We start from the raw sequence: 24,291 nt of genomic DNA on the forward strand, positions 1-24,291 counted from the left end.
TGTTATAGCAGCCAGAGCTAAGACAAAAAATATATAAATTAAAAAATATATATATATTTATTATGTCTTTTATATTTATCTATGTAGTTACATTTACTGGTGCTTCCTTCATGTGGATTCAAATTACTATCTAGTACCTTTCATTTCTATCTGAAGGACTCCTTTTCCTATTTTTTGTAGGGCAAGCTTGCTAGTGGTAAGTCATTTTGGTTTAATTTATCAGAATGTCTTAATTTCTCAAGTTTTGAAGAATACTTTTATGGATATAGGATTTTTAGTTGATAAAGTTTTTCTTTTAGCACTTTAAATATATTATCTCACTGCCTCTGGCCTCAGTGATTTCTGATGAGAAATCTATTAATCTTATTGAGGGTTGCATATGGTTTGAGATGTGAATGCAAGTTCATTGCTTTGCATGTAGAAAACTGGTTGTTCCAGGACGAATTAGTGAAAAGATTATCCTGGGACGCCTGGGTGCCTCAGTGGGTGAGTGTCTGCCTTCAGCTCAGGGCACGATCCCAAGGTCCCAGGATCAAGTTGTGCATCAGGCTCCCCAAGGAGCCTGCCTCTGCTTCTCTTTCTCTGTGTCTCTCACGAATGAATAAATAAATAAAATCTTTCTAAAAATTATCCTTTCTCCACTCTATTGTTTTTGTAGTTTTTTTGAATATCAGTTGCCCATATATATCTGTTCCACTGATATGATTTTCTGTCTTTATGTCAAGATCAAATTGCCTTGATTTCTGTAGCTTTATGATAAACTTTGAAATAAGGTGTTGTTAGCCCTCCAACTTTGGTTCTTCAACATTCTTTTGGTTTCACCCTTCCTATTCTCTAATTCTCTTATGCTTAAAATTAGCTAATAAAGAGTGAATCTAAACACTCCAGCCTTGGACACTATTCAAAGCAGAGCCCCAGGTTTGTGCTCTCCTCTCTCTTTACCCATTACCTCACTTTGTGGCTCTCAGATATTCCATGTACCCTCCTGGACTTGTGAGTAATAAATCTTGTTCCTCAAAGTTCCCTGATGGTTACTCGCTGAAGTGCTTCCTATAGTCATAATAAGAACCACAGGATGGGGTGCCTGTGTGGCTCAGTTGGGTTAAATGTCTGCCTTCAGATCAGATCATGATATCAGGGTCCTAGGATGGAACTCTGCATGGGGCTCCCTACTCAGCAGAGAGTCTGCTTCTTCCTCTCCTTCTGCCTCTTACCCTCTGCTCATGCTCTGTGTTTGTCTCCCTCTCTCTCTCTGTCTCTCTCTCATATGAATAAATAAAATATTTAAAAAAAAAAAAAAAGAACCACAAGGGCCTGTCCAGTCACAACATTGACCCCTGTGGGGAGAAATACCTGTGGGGGCTCTCTGTGAGTAATACAGCCCAGGTGAGTGCCTCAGGCATTTCTAACCTATGCATCACTATCAATAGGCTAAGGTCAACACAACGTGGTGTGTGTGTGTGTGTGTGGAGATGACACATTTCAGCCCTTAACAATGGTCTGCCTTGTTAAATAATCTGTGTGCATATAAGAGCAATGTGTGTATTCTTTTGTTGTTGAATTCAGTGTTCTATAAATTCTATAATTACATTAAGTTGGTTAATAGTGTTAAGTATTCTATATTCTTCCAATTTTCTATTGTTTTTATCAGTTCTTGCAAGAGCAGAGTTGAAATATCAGACTACATTAAGGATTTGTTTATTCTCTTTGCAGTTCCGTTTTAGCTCTGTGTATTCTAAAGCTGTTATTGATGTGTAAACATTCAGGATTGCTATATCCTCTTGATGGATTAGCTATTTTATCATTTTTTAATGATCTTCTTTATCTTGGTCATATTCTTTATTCTGAGACCCACTGTGTTTTATATTAATATAGTAATTTGGCTTTTTTGGAGGGGATAGTGTAAGCATGGTATGTCTCTTTCCATTCTTTGACTTTTAATCTTTTTGTGACTTTATACTGTTAACAGGTAAGCTGAGGCATATTAAAAATTTTATTTGAGCAAAAATCAATTCAAATAGGGCAGTGACAAACCAGAAGTGATTGGGAGCACTCCACTCTCAGGAGCTAGTGGAAAAACTTTTATAGAGAAGAGGTGGAAGAAAAGCAAAAGGAAGTTATTTGATGGCTATACCATAAGTGGTTGCATTCTTTGAGAAAATCTAGTTGGCTGTTTGTGATTGGCTGTACTCAGGCTTCAATTTCCTAACATTGAGACATTATAGGTATAGGTTTTGGCTTGCTTGCCCAAGCTAAGACATTAAACCCACCACAGTCTAATGGCCTTCTTGTTTAATTAATCTAGCAATACTTAAACCGAGTTTCTTAAAGCAGGCCACAATGGTGGTCTTTTCTTTTAAATATCCATTTGACAATCACTCCTTTCTAATTGAGGTGTTTAGATCATTTGATTGGTTGTTTCTATCTACCATCTTGGCAATTGTTTTCTATTTTTCCTATCTGTTCTTGGTTTCATTTCTCCTCTTTCTTTACAAACTCGGATTAGTTGCATTTTAAAAATTCCATTTTATCTTATTTGTTGGCTTATTTGTTACAACTCTGCATGTTATTTTAGTGTTTGCTTTAGAATTTATGGCATATAACTTTAAGGTATCACAATATACCTTCAAATGAGTCTGTAACACTTCATACTTAATACAGGAATCTTACAACGTATACTTCAATTTCTTCCCTCTTGGCTTCAGTTCTGTTGTTGTCATACATTTTAATTCTGCATTTATTATACATTCCACAACATATTGCTATTATTTTTTAAATAATTATCTTTCTTTTATACAATTATCTTTTAAAGATATAAATAATAGGAGAAAAAAGCTTTTGTACTTAATCATGTGATTAGTTTCTTGCAGTCTTCACTCCTCTGTGTAGATCCTTGGTTTCCTGTTGTTATAGTTACCCTAGGTACACTACATACTTCCAACTCCTTAAATGTTAGCTGTGTTTGGGGTATGGACTTGTTTTTTGTCCAAATGTTTTCCTCACTGTCTGCTCCATCTTCAGTTTAGGTCTTCCCTGGTCTATGTCAGACAGCATCTCTCAGCATGCATCTGTGGCTCTCCCCACAGTAGCCCACTGTTGCTTCTTAGCCAATGCTTGTCAGTTGGCCTGGTGGTAGAGACTGAAGGGTAAGTGCTCAGTTCTGACTCTCAGTCATACATGCACTCTGCCCCCAGGTCTTGGGGTGGGAGGTTGTGTCTGATCTTCAAAGTATCTCTTTCCCCAGCAGCTCTGGGCCTGGCACATATTCCTGCCTCTCTCCTAGGATCAGGAATTTTGTTTTTATTCTGTTGTCTTTTTTCAGCTGCAATTGGATTTACCAGCCCCCTACGGGTGTAAATGTTTATTACCCCTTCTCCAGCACTTGGCTCTGCTTTTGTTCTGTAGGAAAGATGGCCCAATAGGATGTGAGCATAGTTTCATGTCTTTCCTGCGGCAACTAATATTCCCCTCTCCTGAGTCTGTGACAGGAAGGTTGCTTTCTTAGGACTTCTGCCAATCATTTTTGTGAGTACCCAGTGGGGTTATTGGAGAAAAGTCTGCAACTGGATGCAAATTTCCATATCTGAGGCACCCAGGGTTTCCATTTGCTCTTGCAAGCTCATACTAAGCTATTAAAGTAAATTCTCCTTGCTAGTGTATACCAGTACCCGCTTCAGGTAAGCAAGTGATGGAGTCTCATCTCTTTGTAGGTGCCTTTTCTTAGATTTCAGATTACATGGCTGCCTTATGAGCTAAGCTCTTTCATGGTTCCAAGAAAAGCAAATCTGTATATTTTCTAGATTTTTTTGATCTTTGAAGTAGGAAGATGGCGCTCTTTCTGGTTTCCTATGTCTCAAGCAGAAGACATTATTTCTAACAACTGCATAGAGTTTGATTGTACACCAGTACAACACTTCATTAACCAGCTTTTTATTATGTATACTTGTTACCTATTGTTGCTTAGATTACCCTAAAACTTAGCAGTTTAAAACAACATCTATTATCTCATGGTCCTCTAGTAATGAATTCAATAACAACTTAACAGGGTTCTTCTGACTCCAAGTCTCTCATGAAGTTTTAGTCAAGATATCAGCTCGAGCTAAAGCCATTTACAGGCTTGACTAGGGCTGGAGAATCTAATTCTGAGATGGCTCATTCACATGGCTGTTGGCAGGAGGCTTCAGTTCTTGCTACATTAATCTCTCCCTAGAGCTGCTTCACTGTCCCCTCAATATGGTAGCTTGCTTCTTCCACAGGGAGTAATCCAAGAGAGAATGAGGAAGAAGCCAAAATGTTTTTTACAACCCAGTTTTGGAAGTCAATTACCATCACTTCCACCACATTCTCTTTATTAGGGTCACTAGTACAGTCCACACTCAAAGGGAGGATAATTTGACTTTGCTCTTTGAAGAAAAGAGTATCAATTTGGGGATAAATTTTAACACTATCACAGACATTTAGGGTGTTCTCCATCTTGTGCTACTTGTTTTCCTATTAAAAGTAAGCATCCGACTCTTAGTTTCAGCCTAGGTCTGATCTCAGGGTCATGAGATCAAGCCCCATGTCGGGCTCTGTGCTCAGCATGGAGTCTGCTTGTGTTTCTCTATCTCCTTCTGCCCCTCCCCACTATGCTTCCTCTAAAATAAATCTTTTTTTTAAAAAAAGTAATGTTAAAATGAACATCTGTACCCCTAATTCATTTGTATGATAAAATAAATTCCTAGAAGTGGAATCGCTAGCTCAAATCATATACATATTTTAAAATGTTGAAAGCTATTATAAATTGTTTTCTAAAAAGCTAGTACTAATTTACATTCTTACCGAGAGTCTATGAAAGTGCTGGTTTTATCTTCTCCAACACTGTTATCCAAGTTTTAAATGTTGGACAGTCTGGTAATGAAAAATGAGTATCACTGTTTTGCTTCTTTTCATATATTTGTTGGGTTTTGAATTTCTTTTCCTTTGTATATTCATGTTCTTTGCCCATTTTTTCTATTGCTGTTATTGATTTGTAAATACTCTTTATATATCAAAGAAAATTAGTCTTTTATAATGTTTGGTAAATGTATGTTTTGAGTTTTTAATCATTCCTTTTTTTCTGTATGTAAAATTTTGCCTCTTACATAGCCTGAATTGTCAAGATTTTCTTTTGTAGCTTCTGGTTCTCATTTTTGCCTAGAAAAGCTTTACTTTATTCAAAATTATTTTTAAATGTTTTGATTTTTATGATTTCAAGTCACATAATTGAACAATGTGAATACTTTTAAAGGCTGAGGTAAAACTTAAACATTTTTTCTCCCATATTGCTATCGAGTGGTCCCAGCGCCACTTTCACACATAATTCATCTTTTTTTCGGAAGTAATTTGAAATGCCTTTTCTCATGCTTTAAATTCTGAGATGTATTTGGGTCCATTTCAAGATTCTCTACTTATGTTTGTTTATTCCCATAGTATGTGTTCTCCAGTAAATTAATTTATTATGATATAAACCTAAAATTTGGGCAGCCTGGGTGCCTCAGCAGTTTAGCACTGCCTTCGGCCCAGGGCCTGATCCTGGAGTCCTGGGATCAAGTCCCACGTCGGGCTCCCTGCATGGAGCCTGATTCTCCCTCTGTTTGGCTCTGCCTCTCTCTCTCTCTCTCTCTCTCATGAATGAATAAAATCTTTAAAAACAAAAACAAAAAAACCTAAAATTTTTTCTACTTTAATAGCCATATTTGAAAGTTTATCCATACATACAAAATAATACCAGATTACAGATGCAACTGACAAATATTTTATGGAGAACTAGAGAAGCTACATTTTCTATTCTCATCTAGAGGCACTTGAAACATTTTCACTGAGTACGCAAATGTGTGATAATTAGAATCTTGGCCTAGGAGTTAGAAGACCTGGATCCTAGTCCCTGCTTTGCTTCAGGCTGGCTGGGTGACAGGGACACATAGCTGTCTAGGGTGTAGTTGAGCCACAGCCTCCCAGCTAGGTTCCCAAACTCTCTTGTAGCTTGTTGGGGCCATGCAAGAAGGCTTTTACTACAGGAATATAGGAAAATATGTTGTGTGACACAGGCTAGGCCTTAAGACATTGCACTTGTAATCTTCCAAGTAGTTTTTCCTTCCTGTGAGCTGGAAATTAGGCATTTGTGAGACATGCTTTTGTTTTTTTTTTTTTTTTTTTTTTTATAAATTAATTTTTATTGGTGTTCAATTTACCAAAATACAGAATAACACCCAGTGCTCATCCCGTCAAGTGTCCCCCTCCGTGCCCGTCACCCCCACCCCCGCCCTCCTCCCCTTCCACCACCCCTAGTTCATTTGAGACATGCTTTTGACTATGTAGACAAGGACAAAGTTCCAGAGGAGATTGGGAAATCATGAGTTTAACAAAAATATACAGACTTCCTTCATGAAAGAGTTCTCAGACCCTTTAATTTACTAACTGGGATTGACCAAATGGGAAATAGAATATGTAATATTTTTAAAAAATATATTAAAATATTTTTTCAATGTGGGATTAATTCTTTGAACTCTTGTATCTTCCACCTATTTTGCAAATTATGCTCTGGGAAATGCAGATTTAGAGGATCTCTAATTTGTCTAAGTATTTCATAAGGCATGGCTGGTGTTTAGTCCATGGCTGGACTCAGACTGTAGCCAGACTTCACAGATCCAGGGCTGCTTTCAGGATACTACTGCCTCATCCAGGGCACTTTCAAGTGGAGCTACCCCATTCCCAATCCTCAGCAACGTTCAAACAAGTCCCTCTGGTGGGCAACAGGCAACTCTATAAAGCTATGGATGACTTGAATAACTCGTGGAAGTTATTACTAATGGCTGGAAGATTTTATTTGAGGATTTTGAATTCTTTTCCATTTACTCAAGTAGAAAGATGACAAGTTTCATGCATCTAAGAGTCACTTTTTTTTTTTTTTTTTGTTCTTCTCAGAGGACACTTATAAGCAGAGAAGCAGTGTGGAGCTTAGCCAAAGAAGCCAGACAAGAAGATCAGAGTGGGCTACCATGGAGCACCGGTGGGGGGGGGGGGGCATCAGCAATGATCACGGGTCCTGAAATGGCTCCTCTGGTTGTCCACCTATGATGAAAAACTTGTAGGAAGGCTCTTCATGTGAGGCCTGGGTCGGGCACTTTGCACTCTCCCACCACCACCAGCAGTGGCTGTTTTTGTAGATTCAGAAAATGACTGATGTCCAAAGGATTGAGAAAGCTTTGGGCTGTTTCTGTAGTGGGCACATGGCTAGTCAGTGGTCAGAGTGTTTAAGAGGATCCAAATGATGTGTTTTCTGATAATTCTAATAGAATCCAAAAAATTCTTCTGTCCAGCTCCAGGTCTTACATATCCTCATTAAGAAATGTATATGGTGATTGGTAAGATGACCAGAGACTAAAGCACAGAAGCATGCTGAGAAACACATTCTAAACTGACTGTGTTCTATTTAAAAAAAAAAAAAAGTGTGAAAATAGCCATCATACATTGTGAAGGACTATACTTTCTTTTGACTGAGTGAACACATCCAGTGCTGTTAATGCAGCAAAGGGTTGTGTGCTTTTTAAAAATACTAATCCGTTGATTCACAAATTTGGGCTGGATCTAAAGCAGGCTCCGCACTTTGGGAAGGCATCCCCACAAACTTTCAAAGGGTGCTGAATGCTGCTGCAGGTTATGATTGGTTCACCAAGAGCTCAGTTCCCACCATGCTGGTTTGCAGAACTCCCCTAAGAGACTCCACAGTGGTTCTCCTCTGCTCTTCTCTGCCTTCTCTGCAGCTGGTATCACCTGAACTTCACAGCTGGATGGTCTCAACCCTCCTCCTTCCCCATGGATGTTTAAGAAGAATCAAAAGATAGAGGAGGGAAGGACTCACCTCCAAGGGTAAGTGGGAAGCAGTGAATGGACTAAGGATAAAGCCAGAAATGAGCCAAAGAATTCCATAAATGACAAGTCAGAGAACCTTATAGGCTGTGGTTGGAACAGGAGGAGCATTGACTCAAGGTTGCTTCCGACTCTCTTGCAAACTGGCTGTGAGGACCAAATAAGGTCCTGTCAAGCACCAGGGCCAGCCCTTAATGTTAGTGCCTTTCTGAACCTTGTGTCCTAGTGGCCTCTGTCAAGGCATATTTCCTGCCATGCATCACCCCTCCATGCCCCTGTGCACGACCAGGATGTCTTTCTCCTTCTCCACCTGGAGAAAACACTTGCTCCAGAGGACCCAGCTCAGATGTCACCCCACCCCTGACTACATCAGAAAGTCAGTGGCAGGGTTCCGTACACTCATATTTGTCACACTGTGTTGATGATCTGTTTCCACCAACTGTACTGAGAGCTTCTTACTCACCTTCATACCTTCCTGGTCTCTCCTGATGCCAGCACATCTTGAGGACATGGGTACTCGGGAAATAGGTGTTGATTAGAATGAACAAACAAACAACTAAATGTTCTATGGCCAAAATGGAACAATGTATGTTGGAAAATAATGCAAGTAGAAGGAAATAAAATTTCCTATGGGTTTGGAAAGAACTTTATTTTAGTGTACAAATAATAAATATTGTAGTCTACAAATGTGAAACACACTCATTCGAGAAAGATACTTTGTTGTTAGGAAAGGGGCACAAGAGGGTAGCTCCACAACAGAACTTTCTGAAAAATTTCAAAGAACATTCTGTTGGCCAATTTTGCTGAAGAGCCTGTCCCGGATCGTCTGTCCCTTAGTCTCTGCCCCTTTTTTGGCCATGAAGTCAAGGGCTTCTTTATGAATAAAGTGAGATGCTTATTTTTGTTTTCTTGAATTCTGAAGTGATTTTCTTGAGTCACACAAGAGACAGTCCTCAGGTGCTTAAGAAAGAAGTTCCCACTCCATTCCAGAAACAAATCAGGGAACCAAAAACTTAGCCAGATCGCATGTTCAATGAAAAGCTAAAATCAAATCATGCTCACAATTCCAAAACTAAATCCAAAACTAACTCTAAACGTAAACAACTCCCATGGTCAGCATGCTGGTTATTAGCCATGATTTCTCAGCTTCCAGCCCATCCTTCCAATCTCTGCTTTGTGGCCTGAGGCCACTCACTTCCTCTGCCAGCTACTCCCTGTGAGGCTCAGCCAATAGGGCAGACTGACCAAAGGATGGGAGTGGGGAGAGGGATCTGTGTGCCTGAGTTCCTGTCAGCATCCCCCTTCAATTGGTCTTCACCCCAAGAGCAGCAGCCAGTTCCAGTAGCTATAGTTTGCCGCTTTGCCAGCTCTCCCACAACCAGCCTCATCACCAACCCTCGCTTTAAGAGACTCCAGTATGGGCTGGCAGCACCCCCCCCCCCCCGCCGAGTTCTGCATCCAGCTCTGGGAGCAACTTCTAGCTCCTGGGACACCTGTCCCATAGGGCAGCACTTCCTCCTCAGAGGGCTAATCCCAGCTATGAGGTCTATGTGGGGCCACCTCCAACCTCTTCCCTTTGCTCCTGCAGCCCTTGGGCTGGTGGCTGTGGCTTGCAGTTAACATCTCCACGATATCAAATTACCAACTTTTTTTCCTGTTAAAATCTCCAACAGCTGGGTATGTTATCCACTATTCTTTCCACTAAAGTCTCTCTGCTCAAATAACTGATGTGCTTCTTCCTTGTTTGGATCCCCTACACTAATTCTAACACTAAATAATTCTGAAAATGAAATAAGTAAAAAATACAGAATACAAAAAATTTTTAAATGGCAAAGATGTAACTGGAAAGTAATAATTAAGAATAACTGAAAATTCCTCGAAACTAAATATCCCAAAAAGTCTGAAAATAAAAAAATCAGGAAATATAATACTCAAAAATGCAACAACTGAAAGTAATTCAAAACCAAATAACTAAAAAAAACTAATAATAATGAATGTAAAAATAAACAACCCCAAATCTAAAAAAACTAAAAATAAATATGACTATAAGTAACTCTACAAGGGGAAAAAAACCTCCAAAATAACCAAAACCACTTTATTCTGAAAATAATTCTAATTTTAAAACTTCCAGTGAATTTTTAGTAGTCAAATAAGTATCTGTAAAAATAAATAACTCAAAACTCCAATAGCCGAAAAAGAGAATAAGTATAAAAGTAAATAACTCAGATATTAATCACTGTAAAAGTAATTTAAAATAATTCTAAAGCAATTTGGAAATGTGTAACTCTTAAAATAACTGTAAATAAGACACTAAAGATGAATAACTCAAAAACTAAGTAACTTTGAAAACAAAATATAAACAAGTCACTTTAAAGCTATAAAATAAAAAAAAATCAAAAAAAATAAAGCTATAAAATCAAATAACTAGAAAATGAAAAGTAAAGTTAACTAAAAATTAATAAAACGAAAAATAAATAAATAACCGAAACTAATTTTAAAACTAATAAATGTAAAACGAAATACCCCCGACGTTACCTTGAAAAGATAGAATCCGGGAACAAAGTAACAAACACCGCGCCAACATTCTTGGGGGGATCCTGGGAGAAGAGCGACCGGCTTCCTCCAAGGCTCCGATAGGAGGTTCTCAACGGATCTCCCTCCCCACGCCCACCCCAGGAGAAATGTGGCGATGTCTGAAGGCATCCGGATTGTCATAATTAGGGTGAGTGGGTGGGGGAGGGGTGTTGCTGGCATCTTGTGGAAGAGGCCAGGGATGCTGCCAAATAATCCACAATGCACAAAACAGCCCCCCCGCCCCCAACAAAGAATCATCCAGCTTCCAAAGTCAAAGTGTCAACCTCCAGAAACCTTGGGCAGAGCCCTCCAGGACTCGGCTCCGCCAGCCTCTGCAGAGCGGGAGAGAGCGGCTCCGCGGTTCGCGGGCGCGCCCGCGGGTCCCGGCGCTCGCGCAGGCGCGTGGAGGAACAGCCCCCCGGGTCCCGGCGCTCGCGCAGGCGCGTGAGGAGGAGCCCCGAGTCCCGGCGCTCGCGCAGGCGCGTGGAAGAACAGCCCCCCCGGGTCCCGGCGCTCGCGCAGGCGCGTGGGGAGCAGCCGCGGGTCCCGGAGCTCGCGCAGGCGCGCGAGAAGCAGCCCCCCCCCCCGGGTCCCGGCGCTCGCGCAGGCGCGTGGGCAGCAGCCCCGGAGCTGGCGGCCGTCTGTGCCCGGAGCCGGACCGGGAGCCGCTGCCCGCTTGTCCGCGGCGCGCAGGGGCGTGGGGGGCGGCGGCCCCGCGGGCAGGCCCCTGGGAGGCGGTCCTGGTGCTCCCCCCGGCCGGCCGGGGTGCAGGTCCGCAGGCTCCGCGGCCCCTCGGCTGCTCCGTGCTTAGGGAGGGCCGGGCCGTCGGCGCCCCCGCGGCCTGCGCGGGAACGGAGGCGGCGCCGTGGTCCGGGGAGGGGCCCCGCGCGTCCTCAGGCGCCCGCACCGCGTCTGCGCGCGAACCTCGTGGCCGCCCCAGGGACGCTGGCTCAGGCCTGTGGTCCCGAGTTTCCAAGGAGAGTCGGGGGAGCCGCGGCCGACGCGTCCTCTTACTGTTCTCCTCCCTTTCACACTCACATGTCCTCGTCTCCACCTTCTCTTTTTCCCCGGATGCTTTCTCCTGTGGCCAGGACAGATTTGCAGGAACACGTTTCATAACTGTCGTCCAACTGGAAAAGTCCGGATAGCTGGAAGGGAGGGGAACAGTGGTGCACCCTCAGCGCTGGCAGTGCGAGAAGCGCCCGTGACTCCCGCTGGCAGCTGGGGGCCCACCCTAGCCCTCCCCACGGGGTCGCTGGGGATCCCAACAGGAGCCCCATATTTATGACCAGAAACCAGTGCACTGCTAGGGAGATGGGGTTGAGGGCCGTGCTGGGCTGGGAGGGTCTGAGGCACTTTGCAGATCCGGTGACCTCAGCTTCCTGGTTAGGCCTGGTCCTTCTGGGTGAGAATCATGAAAAGGGGGGGATAGAGGCATGGGGGAGAGGAAGAGGCAGGAGAAGAGAGAGAATGAGGGAGAAAAATGAAAGAGGTAAGCAGGAAATAAATTACACTCAGAGCACTGCTCTCCTTTTCCAGATCTTCTGCACCTTTCCGCTCCTCAAAGGTTTCCATGGAGATACACTCGCTGCTGGAGCAGCCTTGGAGAAAGAAAGGGAAGAATTTGGCCTGCAGTGCCAGAGGGGATGGCCAGATGTCACAGGCAGTGCCCATGCCCCACAACCTGGTCTCCCCAACTCTAACTCCTACTCTCCCAGGACCTAGATTGCCTCACCTGGGAAGGAGGTGGAGGACTGTAATCTCCAGGTTCCCCTTTCCAGCTCAAAATTCTGGAACCATGACTGAGAAGGCAAGTCTACATGGTGTTCATAGCCCTACTCCTGGCCCTCTAAGAAAACAGTCATTGCCTTTTTGTGCCTGACGGCTTTATTCTATAGCGTTCTACTCTATTACTCTAGTCCACTGTATTCTGTTGTGTTCTATTCTATTCTATCCCATTCTGTTCTGGGGCCAGAGGAGGAGAGGGGCTGTGGAGGTGGTGGGCTCACCCACGATCACCTCACAAGACCCTTCAAGGGAGAATTTCTTCTGACGCAAACTGCAGCTGCTCTGGGTGAGCCCTCCTATGTCTCCCCCATGGGCCCTGGGGCTCTTGGCAGCAGAGACTCTACCCTCTTCACCCAGTATCCCCCATGGCTCCCAGAAGAACCTCAGAATTCTCAGAACCAGCAAACCTAGAGAATGTCCCTCAGTCTAAGCTGGAAGTGCAGGGGAGAAAGTGCAGCTCACAGTTGGAGTTTTGCTGTATGTCTGTCATTTGCACATCGAATCCCTTCCTCCTGGATTCACTGGCCATGGGCTCTTAGGGGGGTCTCAAGTACTGAGTCATAGGAACTATAGAGGTGACAGCCCTAAGGGGACCCCAGGGTCTGGCAGGTTACATGAGTGAATAAATGAAAGGCCCATTGTGCAGTGGTAAGAGCAGGGGTCTTGGAGCCAGTGAGACCTGAGTGCAGTTCTGACTTTGCCACTCATTTGCTAGCTGTGTGATCTTGGGTAAGCCTCTCTGAGCATCAGTTTTCTTGTCTATAACAATGAAGATAAAAATATCTATTGCAGTTTTGATATAAGGATTAGCAAAGGGGAGGCGCCTGGGTGGCTCAGTGGTTGAGCATCTGCCTTTGGCTCAAGGCGTGATCCCAGGGTCCCAGGATTGAGTCCCACATCAGGCCCCCCCGCAGGGAGCCTGCTTCTCCCTCGGCCTATGTCTCTACCTCTCTCTGTGTCTCTCATGACTAAATAAAATATTTTTAAAATAAAAAGTATTAGCAAAAGGGCTTATAAAGTAAAATGTCTGGTACATCCTAGGAATTGAATAACATGATTATTGTTAATAATGATTGCAATAATACTAAAGAGAAGGTTTCAGAACAGGTGTGGCTACTCCAAGTATGCTATTATTACTCACATTTGGGGGAGATTTGTTTGCCATTTTCTTCATCTTCATAAATATCTGGGGGAGGAAACATAAAGGTAAATGGCTTTTAAAAATTGAGCACACGCATGCACACATGCACACACATGTGCACACACATACATGAAAAACTAAACATAGAGATCCTTGAAAAATATTCAATTTGATTAGAGCAAAATTTTAAGCCATAGTTGCATTCTTGAAAAATGAGCAGAGTGGCTCTGGTACCAGTCAAGCTCTAGTGGTTGGTGGGGAAAGTATACTTTGAGTCTCTGGGGCACTCCCACTCCATGTACTAAAATAAGCATTAAGAATGTTGGTAGAGAAAGATAAGAAGAATGGGATAGGTGGGCTGTAGAAATTCATGCTAGTTAGGACTTTTCCTTCAGTGGATGATCTTTTGCACACCTTACTTAAATCCCAAATGGTTTTGGGAATTTAATTTCAGCACTTAGCGTTTAGAATTCTGATCTTGTATTTTGGTTTAAAAGTTGAACGAGGGATCCCTGGGTGGTGCAGCGGTTTGGCGCCTGCCTTTGGCCCAGGGCACGATCCTGGAAACCCGGGATCGAATCCCACGTCGGGCTCCCGGTGCATGGAGCCTGCTTCTCCCTCTGCCTGTGTCTCTGCCTCTCTCTCTCTCTCTCTGTGACTATCATAAATAAATAAAAGTTAAAAAAATTTTAAAAAAAAAGTTGAACGAAATTTATTAACAAGTGAACCCATTAGTGACTTTATCTCCATCAATATACATGTTTTTGGAAAATTATAAACTTTGAAGATAAAATCATGCCTTTCCCTTGCTGTCCACTAGATGGCATAGGGGGACCACTGTAGATCCCACTGGTTCAGAGGCAGCTCCTTTCCCCATGGATTTCAAATGGGCACACCATCTTTATTTTCTTTCAAACTAGATTTTTCTCTATTCCTTACAATTATGCAAACATTTTAAGGGATTTATTCTTATTATTTGAGAGAGAAAGAGAGTGGGCACAAGCAAGGGAGGGGCAGAAGGACAGGAAGAGAATCTCAAGCCCACCCAGGACTAAGCATGGAGCCCAAAACCCTGAGATCATGACCTGAGCTGAAATCGTGAGTCTGACAGGCACTTAAACGATGGAGCCACCAATTACGCTAAATTTTTTAAGGACCACCTCTACCACACGAACTAAATAAAGTATATCATTTTCACTTGGGGGCAGTAGGGTGGAAGCATGCCTTAAAGTTTCAGGTAAACCTTTCCTTTCCTTCCCTGGAGGAACAAATGCAGGTAACTAATTGCTAATGATAATATGCAAAACAGCCATCTAGGCACTAGCCTGAAAGCTTGGATTCATTTAATTCTCACAGCATGACTATACAGTATTACCTACCTTTTGTAAAATAAATGACGTAAAGAACTTAAGCAGAAAGAAGTGAAGTAATTCATCTAAATACATAGAATGAGGTGTGAACTGTGAGCCCTTAACACTGTGCTATGCTGCTAGTGAAGCTCCTTTTCTGCCTTTCTAGGAGTTAACTCATGGGGTCATTTTATGCCCAATCCCAACCTGTAGCTCTCCACAGCTCCCGCAGCAGGAGAGATCTCCAGGTTGTCCCCAAAATATGAGGATGGATTAGGAGGTTTGCTTGGTAACCCAGAGTGTAAATGTGGACATCAAAGCTGATCTAGATCTAAATACCCATTTCCTTTGCAAACTTGCCCTTGGCCCAGAGGAAGGGAATCACTCCTAATCATTCAATTAATAACTTTCAGATTGCACACATTCTCCCAGCACCTTTTTTTTTTTTTAAGTGTGTCTTCTGTTGTCAATATTTGCCAGTTTCTAGGCAGTCTGAGCTTGTTGTCTTGGACTTTAAGAGCTGCTGGGAGTTGAGATCAAAGAAACTTCAGAACCAGGAAAACACCTCCAAGCTCAGCAGTCAGCTGCCATCACGTGATTTGAGTTGGGACAGGCCCACAGATGGGTGATGGGACAAGCTGATGTGTCTAGTTGGGATCAGCCAAAGCTTGTCCATTTCACCAGAAATTTAATAAGAATTTTCAAGAAGACTAAAATATAAAGACCCTTAACTTGTTTGTGTAATATGGCTCCAATTTTTTTAAATTATGCATTTCTATAGACAAAAAGTTTAGTGTAAAATATTTACAGTGCTTATTTCCAGTTATGTCTGATTTGCATTTTTGGGGTACTTTTTTGCATTACATTCTAAATATGTATGATTTATACATGTATTCTTTTTATAATCAGAAAATGAAGCTTAAAATACTTAAAACCAATTGATCAGATATCTAAAATAACCCACAATCCCACCAGAGAAGACTGTTACTAGACCTTATTTTCTTTATCATGAGTATATCAAATCATTTTGAATAACAATAAAGTAATGGAATAATGAAAGTAACCAAATCTAGGCCTAAAAGGAAATTCCTATCAAATCAAAAAAGCAACCCTTATGTACTACACTAAATGGCTCACAGATATTAAAGCAGCCTCTCCCCACCCCCAAGATCCTGAGGGACCAAAGAAAGGACCCACAGTTAGGCCTACACATGGGCCTGTGGTTAAGGATTAGCAGACAGGCTCTATTTCTGATATCTTTGTGGCACAATGGTTATTCTCATTTTATGTATTTTTCAATGGCCAGGGTTTTGGAAATCAATGGTGAAACTAAATTCAGAATTCAAAATTTTCAGTGCAATTCTGATTAGTAAAATACTATTAGCTTAACACCTTTATGTTAACCAATAGTACCAAAAAAAGCATACTCCTCTGTTCTGTGACTGTCTCACCTTGAAATCGCCCAGTTTTTAGGAGAGCTCCCCACTCACTGCCTTCCCCTGTCCAGGCCTTAACACTACCATTCCATCCTCATGCCAAAAGACCAGCAGGCAAAGAAAGCAGTTGCCACGATGGAGGAAATAATTGATCCTAATCATCATGAGAAGGTCACGTTGTTACCTAAGAGTGGCAGAGAGGAATGTGACTGGTGACCCACTGGGACATCCCCCAATACCTCCACACCGGGCTGTAACTGTAAATGGGCGAGTAAGAGAACACTAGCCAGACAAGAATCCAAGACACCCACTGTGCATGCCACCAGCAGAAGGTGAGAAGGAGGAGTATCTAGAATGAGTGGGAGGGAGATGATAACAAAGAAACAAATTAAGGACCAATTGCAGCAGCAGGTGGCATAGATTAAAATTAGGTAGGACTCTTACTATGTCCCCTGGTGGAAACTTGGGAACCAAGACCTATAGATTCACTGAAACTAATGTTGCAGGGAACCAAGACCTATAGATTCACTGAAACTAATGTTGCAGGGACGAGGAGGACAAATGCTCAATGCAAGTTGCTCAAGTGTCATAACGAATAAGGTCACAACTCATCAACCTCTTGCCTCCCAGATTCATGTACTCTGCTTACTGAGGCCATAACAAGGCCATTGGTTTAAGGTGTATACTGCATCCTGAAGGTTAGCACCCCAACTCCACAGTGTCATCTCTAAACTGTTGCACATCCTCACTTTCAAGAGGCTATGCCATGGCTCTATCAGGCTGGCAGCTTCTAAATGGAGTGGTGTGTGGTAGGACCCCATAGGTCAGTCCTGTGGTCAGATGCTCATGGCTGAGTCTCTCCATTAAACCAATGTTGTATGGTTGATCAAATGCCACATGAGTCCTCAGACAGTGATGCTGATGGAGGCTCTGTGAGCAGGAAATGCACACATATCAAAGTGAATGCTCAGAGTGAATTACTGTACTGTCCAGGCTGGAGGGGTCTGATGATTCCCCTCAGGGGCTAGTATCCAATGGGGAGCTCAGCATCAATCTGTGCTGACCAGCTGGACAGGCAACAGTGGCAGTGGCTATGTCGGTCTTGATGACGGAAGCCTATGCCACTGGGCCCATGCACAGCCTCCCACTCTGCGGCGAAGGTGAGTCAATGAGCCCACTGTGCAGGTACTGGGGTACCCGGGGAAAAAGCTGGCTGACACCTGCTGGCCAAGTCATCCTGTCGGTTTAATTGTCTGCCACATTTTCTGCAGTGGATGTTCTCTGAGGGGCATGAACACAGTACAAAGATCCTCACATTTTGAGCCTAAGTCTATAGGGTCTCTATGCCTCTTCTCCAGTAAGATCATGTTATAATTGGATGCTAATTATTACTCTAGAAGGAAGGTGGGGAGGCATCCTGAGAAGGGCAAGCGTTGTCTTGAATGTCTCATCTGAGGCTTCTGCATCATCTTTGGGGAGAAGGGTCTCTCTCCCAACAAGGGGGAGTAGGCTACTTCTGCCAGCCTGGGGAGGTCAAGGGCACAAATCCAGCTATCCTCATCTCAAGTTTTACAGTCCCACGTCTTCCCTATCAGGGCATGACTTGCTTGCTCTTTTTTCTACCAGCAGAGGAGCCCCAAATGATCAGGCCCAGATTTGCTGAAGCTAAGAATTCATCCTTCTCTCACAGACTGCCATGCCGTAGAAGATGAGAGGCTGAACATTGGCAAGGAGGCCCCCTGACTCTCATCTTGGGCTTTAAATTGGTGATTAATCTGAGCCTATCACTTTCTCCACCCTTTCCAGTGCTTCCATGGAGCTCAGCAATAGCCTCCTAATTCTGTGGTCCTGATACTTAGTATTTTCCCCAAATTTCTTAAAAGCTAGAGACATCACATCAACTGGTGCATCCCTGTCCACCTGTATCTTCTTTTAAAAAATATTTTATTTATTTATTCATGAGAGACACAGAGAGAGAGGCAGAGACACAAGCAGAGGGAGAAGCAGATGCTCTAGGGGAGCCCGATGCAGGACTTGATCCCAGGATCCCAGGATCACAACCTGAGCCAAAGGCAGATGCTCAACCACTGAACCACTCAGGTACCTCTGTCCACCCGTATCTGACCCCAGGTGTCACCACAGGTGAAGATCTTAGCAACTGAACTGCCACCACAATCCAGAGACCGGGGCTGTCAATGCTCCACCCAACCAGCAGCAGTGGAATCCTCCTTGTCATCTAGCCAGCAAGTGACCTAATAATGCCCAAATCCTATCCTCTCTATGACCTTTCCTGGTACCATCTTGGGTGAAGTTTCCCAGAAGCAGGTTGCACAAAGAGCTGTGGAGAAAGGGTTTTCAGAGGAAACCTATAAGCACTGAGGACAGAAGACAGGGCAGGGAAGAAGCCAGGTGAGGAAGTGGGCTCAAGTCTAGCATCAGCCTAATCTCTTGGGAAACCCTGGAGCATAGATGGCACCACAGGTGTCCTGGCTAGACAGCTCTGGTCAGCTGAGAGCAATCCTCAGAAGGGCACAACTGGGAGCTGTTAGCAGCTCACCTCCTAGCAGCTGAGCAGTGCGTGCACACACCTGATAAAAAGGATGTGGGCAAAGTGTCTACAGCCTCTATTACACTGTTGCATGTGTTTTTATTTTAAAAATTAAGAGATTTTATTTTTAGAGCAGTTTTAGGTTTACAGAAAAATTAAGCAGAAAATACAGAGAGTTCCCATATAACCCTTCTCCACTGGCTCCCTGCACAGTATCTCCCATTATTAACATAGAAGGAAAAAAAAGAAAGGCACCTGGACAATGCACATCCTTATGTTTTGGATAAAGGAGTTACAACTATCAAATGGCTCATGTCTATAAATGTATAGGTTATGCCATGTGTCGACCAATGCATGCCAATCACTTTAAGCAAAGGGTCTTTTAAAGAGCTCTTTAAGAGATTCTTGGCACATGAAAAAAAGGAGTTAAATGCTTCAAGAATAAAACATACTTTAGGACAAGATAAGGTTGATAGGGTCAATTTTCTTTCTTTTTTTTTTTTTTTTGGTCAATTTTCTAATAGTCCTTGAAAATCTGAAGAGTCACCTGTTAAATAAATAACCTGGAATGGAATTCCCACCACACATTTTACTCAGCTGTAGGGCCCCAGCTGAAAGGGGAGTCCAATACCAGGGGTCTTCCTTCATTTGGAGCGTTTCAAAATAGATAAGGAAGCCAGGATGTGACTTGATCAGGGACAGTATTGGGGGATAAAACCAATTATTTAGGAGATAAAAATCTGATTTTATCTTTTCTTTAAAAAGTTTTTGTTCCAAGCCATTACAAAATCTCCTTACATTACATTGTAATTACATTACAAAATCTCCATTACAAAACATAAAAATTTCACAACTTCCAGAGATTCTGCTATATCCCATAAAAGGATAGGCCTTACGATGAAAAGCAAATTTAGGGACTATACCCTATGAACTCTCACAAGCCAAAATTTTTCCCAAGTCTCCCTTTTCCTGGTCTGTATGAAGGAGAAAATAAGGTCATTTTGTATTTTCCAAATACAAAATTTTAGAAGACACATATATACCCTAATTGAAAATCACTGCTTTATTTTTATTTATTTATTTTGGGGAGAGGAGGGGCGGAGGGAGAGAGAGAATCCCAAGCAGCTCCATGCCCAGCACGGAGCCTGATGCAGGAGTTTGATCTCACCACCCTGAGATCATGACCTGAGCTGAAATCAAGAGTCAACCAACTGACCCATCCAGGTGCCCCCAAAATCACTGCTTTATTATATGGCATTGCCATTAGTATTTGGTGACCAACTCCACATCCAATTACTTATTATGTGACCATCTTCCTCTTAACTTGCCATTTCATGCTCATTACCATCCAAGGGTCTAGAAGTCTGACCAGGAAATGTAACATTAGTTAGCTTTGCCCCTGAGTGGGTGGTGTGGAGTCTATGTATGTTTCTTCCATGACTTTTGTACTTTATAGGTGCTCAATAAATGCATTTTGAACTAAAATTCCTTCCAGAGGCCTTTTTAAAATAAATGTAGGTCTAAATTCATACCTCATGTCCCATCAAATTAATCACATAATAGTCCAAACCCCAAATCTCAAATATTGAATTCCTGAGGCTTTGATTATGGGCAGTGGTAAAAGTGTACAATAGAAGGTCTTTTGGAAAAGCTGATCTCCAATTTAAACAGGCAGGGAAAGATAAGATGACAACCAAAGCAGCACATATGGGGCCCCATAAACCATAATCTATTACATCATTAAAATATAAAGTAAAAATGCTTCCACATTTGTTTTCTTTGTGATCCCATACCACATTCTGGCCACCAGAAAACTGAAGTCTCATGAGGGAAGTACCCGGATCAAGTGCTCCTAACCTTTCCATAGAAAGCTTGGAAAGGAGGTGAAATCCATAAGTCTTGGAAAGAGCAAGAAATAAAGTTGCCACAAGCCAGTGTCTTTATTCCCAAGCAGAGACATTCTGGCGATGTTCTTATCCCTACAACCATTTCCTTAAGAGGACAACTTTTCCAAAGAGGGAGTCACTTTCAATGTGAAACATTTACCCTTCATTTTAATTTGAGCCTAATCAGATAGACACAAATGAATAGCAGAAAACTGATACTCTATCTTGGTTCTTGCTCACATAATTAAGGAAGGACTGAGAGGCAATGTCTTCCTCAGCTTCTAAGCAGCTGGTATCACCCATTGCTGCCCCACTGTCCCACTGGATCCTACCTTTAATCTCATGTATGCAGGGGACTGGGTCTTCCTTACTACTGGTAGCTCTTTCCATCTTTTCTATCCAGGGTACAAATTCTACTCCAATGCCTTTGCCTTAGAGAAATAAACATGAACATTGAAGCATAGGAAAGAATGGCACGTGCAATCCTCCCCATAGCAGTTGGAGTGGTGCTGGCTCATCCAGGTTCTCCTAAAGTCTCAATGACTTGCTTTATCCTCCTCCTTCACTTTATCTAAGACCTGCCCTGGCTCTGTGCATGACAGTCAACAAGGGAATGTTTAATGGACACCACTTGCTGGATTATACAGTTAACATCTAACTGGCTGCAAGTAGTTTTTTTTTTTAAGATTTTATTTAAAAAAAAGGATTTTATTTTTAAGGTATCTAAGTCATCTGTATACCCAACATGGGGCTTGAACTCACAGTCCTGAGGTCAAGAGTTGCATGCTCTACAAACTGAGCCAGCCAGATGCCCCTGGCTATAAGTCTTAATATGGTGAGGAGGAGGAGTCCTCTTTCATCCTCTTAAAAGCTATTTCATTGACTCACTATAGCTCCCTCCTTCCCTCTTCCCTGCCCTGAACCACCAACTATTATAGTAACTCTTTTGGGTTAGACTGGCTCAACAAATAAACACTTGTTAGGTGCTGGAGGTCTGAGATGAATGAGACGTGTCTTGAGCTAAACCTCATCACCCCTGACTCTGCTTGCAGAGTAGTTTGCCAGCCTGATGTGATTATTCAATGAGTTCTTTGATTTGTTTATTCACTAAACATTTACTGAGCACCTATGAGTGCCAGGCCCTTGTATAATATGAGGCCCAAGGGAAGCTAAAACTACTAAGACAACCTTCATGCTCTAGAGGAATTCATGGTCCAGTGGGGTAAAGAACTTAAACACACCATAAGATTATAATATAGCCTGCTTGATGCTGTAATAGAATACTCTGTGACAGTGTGGGTGCAGAAGAGGGAGAGGGACTCAGCTACCTAGCAGAACCTTCACCCACTCCCAATCATCTTTTTGACTGACGGCCCTGGGGTGCCTCCATTAAGATTAAGCCAAAGATGCCCAAAGAAACCAAGCAGGATGTTGTCTCTGAACTAGAGCAAGGTCTGGATTACAGGTTCCTTCAACAAGCATTTATTAAGTACCTCCTGTGTGCCTTGGACAGAGAGAGGAATTACAGATTGAGAAAGTTTCTAAGGGGGCAGGTAAGGAGCACACTGCCTGAACCCCATCTGCATCTGTATCTCCCTCTGGCACAAGACCCCTTCCACATGGCTACCTCCAGAGGTCCTGTCTCCACATTCCTCAGTGGCTGCCAGTGTCCTTGTCACTGAGATCCCTGTATGCCTTGCCCAGAGTATACAAGGTTATTATGCTCAGCAATCCGAAGGATTAAAGGTGTTATAGCAATGAACTGGGATGATAATGTGGTATGTGTCAGAGCTTGTAAAATGCTAGACAGACATGAGGCCCTGATATTCCTGATCCTAAACCTCCCTCCCCTGTTGCCTGATGCTTCTATGTTCTGTCTAGGAAGTCTCATCTCCTCTTAGGAACCAGCCCAAGACCCTGCTCTGGTTCTGCCAAAAAGTTGTGTGAAATTGACCCTCTGTTTGCCAGTCTATAAAAGGAAGGGCCTCTGGGCCTGTCTTTGAATTCAATAGGGCTTTTCTTTTTATCTACATGCTAGGGTCTGCTTCTGCTTACCCTTTTGTACTTTTCATTACAGGGATTATTTATTTTCTTTTTAAAGATTTGTTTCTTTATTCATGAGAGACAGAGAGAGAGAGAGAGGCAGTGACACAGGCAGAGGGAAAAGCTACCTCCCTGCAGGGAGCTGGATGCGGGACTTGATCCTGGATCCCAGGATCATGCCCTGAGCCAAAGGCAGATGCTCAACAGCTGAGCCACCCAGGCATCCCAGATTATTTATTTTCTAACTGCAAGATTGCACCTCTTAATCTCCTTCACCTATCATGGAGCACAACATGGGGCTCAATCTCATGACCCCAAGATCATAACCTGAGCCAAAAACCAAGAGTTGGTTTTTTTCTGGGGTGCTACGCAGGCACCCCAGAATTTTTTTATTTTTAAGTAATCTCCACACCCAATGTGAGGCTCAAACTTACAACCCTGAGATCATGAGTTGCATACTCTACCAACTGAGCCAGCCACGTGCCCCTCCTGTAACTGATGTTGGGGGTGGGGCAGAGGGAGAGGGAGAGAGAGAATCCCAGGCAGACTCTATGCCCAGCATGGAGCCCAACTCATGGCTTGATCTTACAAACCTGATATCATGACCTGAGCCAAGATCAAGAATCAGATGCTTAACTGACTGAGGCACCCAGGTACCCCTTGACCTTTAATTTCATACTATTGTGGTTGGAAAAAATGCTTGATATGATTTTAGTCTTCTTAAATTTATTGAGACTTGTTTTTTGACCTATCACATGATGTGTTCTGGAGAATGTTCCATGTGGGGTTCTGCTTCATATCTAGATTTTACATTCCTGTCACAACCTAAAGAGCATAGTGCTAGGACTTAAGAAGGGCTTGAGAAATGTAGTTCTGAATTGTTAACTGAATAAATATCATGTCCACATAACAAACATTTGTCTTTTTTGTATGAGGCAGGGCAGGGAAAAGTGATTCAGTTAAAATCTAAATTGTAAATTAAGCACAATTTTGTTAAGATGTCAGTTCTTACCAAGTTGATCTATCGATTTTACACAATACTTAGCAAAATCTCAGCAAGCTTTTTTGTAGAAATTGAAAAGCTGATTCTAAAATACATACAGAAATGTAAAGGATGTAGAATAGCCAAAACAACTTTAAAAAGGAAGTACAGAAGATGGAGGTGGAGTAGGAGGACCTAGGCTCACCTCATCCCATGAATACAACTAGATAACTGTCAAATCATCCTAAATATTCTAGAAATTGACCTTAAGACTGGCAGAACAAACTCCACAAATAAATAAATAAAGACGGTAGCGAGTGCAGGATGTGGTTTAGGGGAGAAACAAATCATAGCTACTGCAGAGGGAAGGACATCATGATTGCGAAGAAGGGTGTGAGAAAGAGGAGTACACAGAGGAATGCACAAGGAAATGAGAGGGGCTGAATTTTCATGAGTTCTTGCAACCAAAGGGGCTTAAAGTCTAAATTTTAAAGGTCAGTGGGCTTGGCTGGGATAGAGCCCAGAAGGTATTGAGCTGCTCTTGCAGAGAAGGCAGGCAAACAATCCAGCGGCATATAACATGGCAACAGTTTTCTGGAGTGCCTGGGGTGCACAGTGGGGAGATTATTTGCTCTTCTTGGAGCGTGCCCTTGA

General features: G+C 42.7%; 2 protein-coding genes across 2 annotated transcripts in view; both read right to left on the reverse strand.

The window, feature by feature from the left end:
• Positions 1-10,945, reverse strand: part of LAMP3 (lysosomal associated membrane protein 3) — a 48,899-nt gene extending 37,954 nt beyond the window's left edge. Inside the window, exon 1 of the mRNA XM_055307655.1 lies at positions 10,426-10,945. Coding sequence (XP_055163630.1) covers positions 10,426-10,474 — 49 coding nt within the window. The 5' untranslated portion in view covers positions 10,475-10,945. The remainder of the gene's footprint in view (positions 1-10,425) is intronic.
• A 190-nt stretch (positions 10,946-11,135) lies between these two features.
• MCF2L2 (MCF.2 cell line derived transforming sequence-like 2) overlaps positions 11,136-24,291 on the reverse strand; it is a 237,482-nt gene continuing 224,326 nt past the window's right edge. Inside the window, exons 26-28 of the mRNA XM_055307990.1 lie at positions 13,394-13,438; positions 11,977-12,065; positions 11,136-11,612 (exon numbers count right to left, since the gene is read on the reverse strand). Of these exons, the coding sequence (XP_055163965.1) occupies positions 11,499-11,612; positions 11,977-12,065; positions 13,394-13,438 (248 nt within the window). The 3' untranslated portion in view covers positions 11,136-11,498. The remainder of the gene's footprint in view (positions 11,613-11,976; positions 12,066-13,393; positions 13,439-24,291) is intronic.

This window comes from Nyctereutes procyonoides, unplaced genomic scaffold (genome assembly GCF_905146905.1).
Source record: "Nyctereutes procyonoides isolate TBG_1078 unplaced genomic scaffold, NYPRO_anot_genome, whole genome shotgun sequence".
NCBI lineage: Eukaryota > Metazoa > Chordata > Mammalia > Carnivora > Canidae > Nyctereutes > Nyctereutes procyonoides.